The 4236-nt window shown below is 32.7% G+C and overlaps 1 protein-coding gene across 1 annotated transcript; it reads left to right on the top strand.

The window, feature by feature from the left end:
• The first annotated feature begins 355 nt into the window (after positions 1-355).
• Positions 356-2969, top strand: LOC112052280 (ubiA prenyltransferase domain-containing protein 1 homolog). Its single transcript, XM_024091292.2, has one exon. The coding sequence runs from the start codon at positions 610-612 to the stop codon at positions 1615-1617; it is 1008 nt and encodes a 335-aa protein (XP_023947060.2). The 5' UTR covers positions 356-609; the 3' UTR covers positions 1618-2969.
• The last annotated feature ends 1267 nt before the right edge of the window (positions 2970-4236 follow it).

The following is a 4236-nucleotide window of genomic DNA, read 5'->3' as shown; positions in this document are numbered from 1 at the left end:
CGATCAAGTAATCGAATATTTTGTGGATAGTAGTGATGTGTTTGTAAGTCTGTGTAAAAACTGCATGTGTGTGCTTGCAAAATATATTTCCTTACTGGTTTTAAATATTTTTCGATGAGTGAGTTTACCTCGTCCCTCTGAAAAAATTACAGACAATTTTGTTGGTGAATTTGGGTGAAATACAAGTTTTTGGTCTGAGGGCTGCAAGAGTTTTGTGGACTTTCCGGTAGGCAAGTGGAACGTAGCTGTACTATACGTCGTGCTGTGTCTATGGTATTTAAACAAAATAGTCGGACTTCAGAACAAAAAAAATAAAAATGACACATGACAAATGTCATAAAATTATTTTATTTTGAGTTTGACAAGTTTAAAATTTCAAGTGTACACATACACATATAACCCAATTTCTGCATGGAATTGGGTTTTGGTGTAACTAATAGTATTTATTTTTCACTGAAAACACAATATTAATTTACATTTTATTATATATGACCGAAAGAAATAAAAAAAATGAAAATTTACGGAACAAAGTGATACGAAAGATTGATTCTAGATTTAGTACATTTTTGGAATAGAAAGTACTATTATAAGTTAAAGTATTGAATCAAAATGGAAAACATTAAAAAATCTGATGATGTGGATAGTCCAACAGCCGATGGGCCCGATGGGAATCTGTTGCAGCCGCCTAAAGAGAAAAGTATCCCACCAAGAAATCCACTGATGAAAGTACGTACATACGTGTTGGCGTTGCGGCCATGGTCCCTTAGTGGAAGCCTGCTACCTACCTTACTGGGTGCTGCGCTGGCGTATCGACTTCCCGGCGAGAACGGGTTCAGTTGGGTGACGTTGCTGCTGACACTGTGTACTGTTGTGCCCGTTCATGGCGCCGGAAACGTCGTCAACACATACTTCGACTTCGTCAAAGGTATAGACAACAGAAAATCTGATGACCGAACTTTAGTCGACCATATTCTGAGCATTGATGAAGTAGTTTCCCTAGGAGCTTTACTTTATATGGCAGGATGTGCATTTTTTGTATTGCTAGTTATAATGTCTCCTGCAAGAATGGAACACTTAGCTTTAGTATATTTTGGAGGTTTATCTTCGTCATTTTTATACACAGGAGGCATAGGTCTAAAGTATATAGCCCTCGGTGATATAATAGTTCTAGTCATATTTGGCCCGGTGTCTGTAGTGTTTGCTTTCCTATCCCAAACGGGTAGAGTGGATTGGCCTATTTTTTACTATGCCATACCATTGGCTCTGAACACAGAAGCTATATTACATAGTAACAACACTAGAGACTTGGAGGCAGACAGCAAAGCTGAAATTGTAACTTTAGCTATTCTAATAGGCAGAACAGCTTCTCATTTATTGTATGCATTTTTACTTTTCACCCCGTACATAATGTTTGTTGTGGCGTCTGTCCGCTGTTCTCTGTGGTTTCTGGTGCCACTGTTGACTTTGCCTAGAGCATTTGAAATTGAGAGGAGGTTCCGACGTGCTGAAACAATGCAGTATGTCCCCAGACAAACTGCAAGACTTAATTTTTATTTTGGAATGTTGTATATGATTTCCTGTTTGTTTGCCAATAAATTACCCTTTCTTCTGAGATAATAAACTGAAGCTTTTTAGTTTTGGTTTTGATGGTATTCATGTACTTAATGGAGCTTAATTTTAATGACTAAGTAAAATTGTTTGAATAAACTGCCTTATATTAAAAAGGTCCTTTTATTTATAAGAATAAAGGCTTCTTAGCTTTCAATTTTATAAGAATAAAATGAATTTTTAAGTACTGAAACATTAATAAATTACTGAAAAAAAAATATTGATTAATCATTGCTAAAATATAACAAACACAGTTACTGCAGTATTCATGCATTTATTATTATATAATTACAATAAATGTCATATTTTATGCGAATTTATTATGCAAGAACTTGACTTGGTTAATATTTTATCATTTTCAGTTTTTTACTCTGAATAATGTTTGTAAGAGGAAGTAATTATAATATTTTACTATTCAAGCAGTAATATTTTGAAACAGGATGTAGAATTTGAAAAAAAGAATGATAAAGGCCACAAATAACCATTATACTTATAGTAATATTTCTATACAAATGTAAAGTAGGCAGACTTTTTTTTGAGCCCTCTACTTACACCACATTGGTGTCAACATGAATCTCCTTTAGTTTTATTTGTGTCCTTCATTTTTTTAAATTGATACTTTATCTTGCTTAGCTGATAAATACATAAACACTTTTTCCTTTTGGCTAAATACTTATTGGTGTTAAGTAAAAATATCATATTGTCTTCCAATATATTTTAGGTCCTTCAGGTATAATAAAATGTACTGTTTGTGACTTCATATTGTACAATATGTTTATTTTATTACTGGTTGCAATTATTTGATGTTATTTTAAGAAAAGTATGTTGTCTATATTCTGGTCAAATGCAGCTGGAAATATGTTAGTCTTAAAAAAACTCTTTGCTTGAATTAGTTAAAATGAAGGCTTATCAAAAAGTACTATACCCACCTCTATGCCTTCTTACATAAATAATTATTTTATTTTGTCTATTTTGTCATTCAGTTTGAGAGAATTAGGCAAGTAATGTCTAAAAATAAGCTAAATGTATTCATGTACTCATGTAATTTAATCACTAAACAAAGGTTTATTTAAATACAATAATAGATGTAATAAAATTTACTATTTACAAGTAGTATGAGCATATCTTTTATGAAAATAGGACTTGCAGGACTAATAAAGCCCTATTTTATGTTTTCAACAAGAGTTATTGTTTAATTTCATTGTTTTTTTTTAATTAATGTAAACTAGGAATTGAATAACATATTTGAGTACCTATAAAAAACATGACATATTAAGTTTTAATGATCCAATTTTCATGAGATTTTTGTAATACATAGGACTCCATTTTATGATATAGGCCACTAGGGTCGCTGCATTTAACATTGTTTCATAAGTATTTATACATTTCATTTGTTGTATATTATTACATGTACTTCAACCTATGTTATTTAATACTTTTCAAAGAAATTACAAGAAACATGTTTCTAAATCTATTGATGAAATTCATGTTTAAAAAACACTGCTAATAATTTTAACTACAACAAATTGTTAATGTGAACGTTTTACCTGAAAATAAAACGGATATTAAACATACTTACCTTATTTTAAGCCTAATAACAAATGAGAGAGACACCCGTGTTTCTGTCCCTTTCTTTCTCTGTTTCTACCTTCTATTGCCTTCTCTTTCACACATTCCACCACCACCAGCAGAGGTCGCCTTGTCTTTAGTAGGCGCTTTTTGAATCATTACGTCGTTTATAGAAATCACCAGGCAGTGTTTCAATTATTAGGCTTAAAATAAGGTAAGTATGTTTAATATCCGTTTTATTTTCAGGTAAAACGTTCACATTAAACAACTTGACCGTTATTTTAAGCCTAATAACAAATGAGAGACGTGTTTGTTATCGCCTGGTGGTGGTGATGACGTCAATGTGATTAAGATTTTGTCACACTGATATATTGTAAACCAACTTACAGATGTATATTTAATAGTAGCCAATACTGAACTATAAATTTAGAGCAGTACATGATTGTGCAAGTAATTTTATTCGCAAAGATGCTTATTGAATACCAAATTCGAGGTAATGGAATGTAATATCATCATAGTATCAAAGTATCAATTAACCATTTAACCATTGACTGGATCAACTGTGTAGCCGTCACTGACGGGTAGATACGTAAGTCTACCTTTGATTAGTTGTTTTGCTAAATAAAATAATGAGTAAATAGTCGAGTATTGAGTTGCTTCTAGAATTAATTTTGTGTAGTAGGGAGTTGTAACTGCAGCTTAAATACTGCTAGGTGAAGCATTACTCCTGACTCCTTTAACATATTCTTAATCAAATCGCTTTGACAATTCGAGAAGCGGCTTACGCCGGACCACATATACTTATGAACACGCTCTAGCAAATTTTTAGTTTCCTTCTATCTAAGCAAGCTTACCAGTCAGACTGCCGAACATCGGGTGAATCTGTTCTTGACCCCAAAAAGAGGTCATAAGGTTAAGTGATTGGGTGTTATGTTACAGCAGTTTTCATTTACTTTTGGCAGAGTACAGTCATGCACACGACGTCCGGAACATAGTAGCAAAATAGATGCAATATAATAATATTATCTTGACATGTGCTTGACAAGGGGATCAACGTCC

The sequence above is a fragment of the Bicyclus anynana genome, chromosome 19 (genome assembly GCF_947172395.1).
Source record: "Bicyclus anynana chromosome 19, ilBicAnyn1.1, whole genome shotgun sequence".
Taxonomy (NCBI): domain Eukaryota; kingdom Metazoa; phylum Arthropoda; class Insecta; order Lepidoptera; family Nymphalidae; genus Bicyclus; species Bicyclus anynana.
The sequence above is the reverse complement of the archived record's forward strand: the minus strand, read 5'-3'. Positions and strand labels throughout refer to the sequence as shown.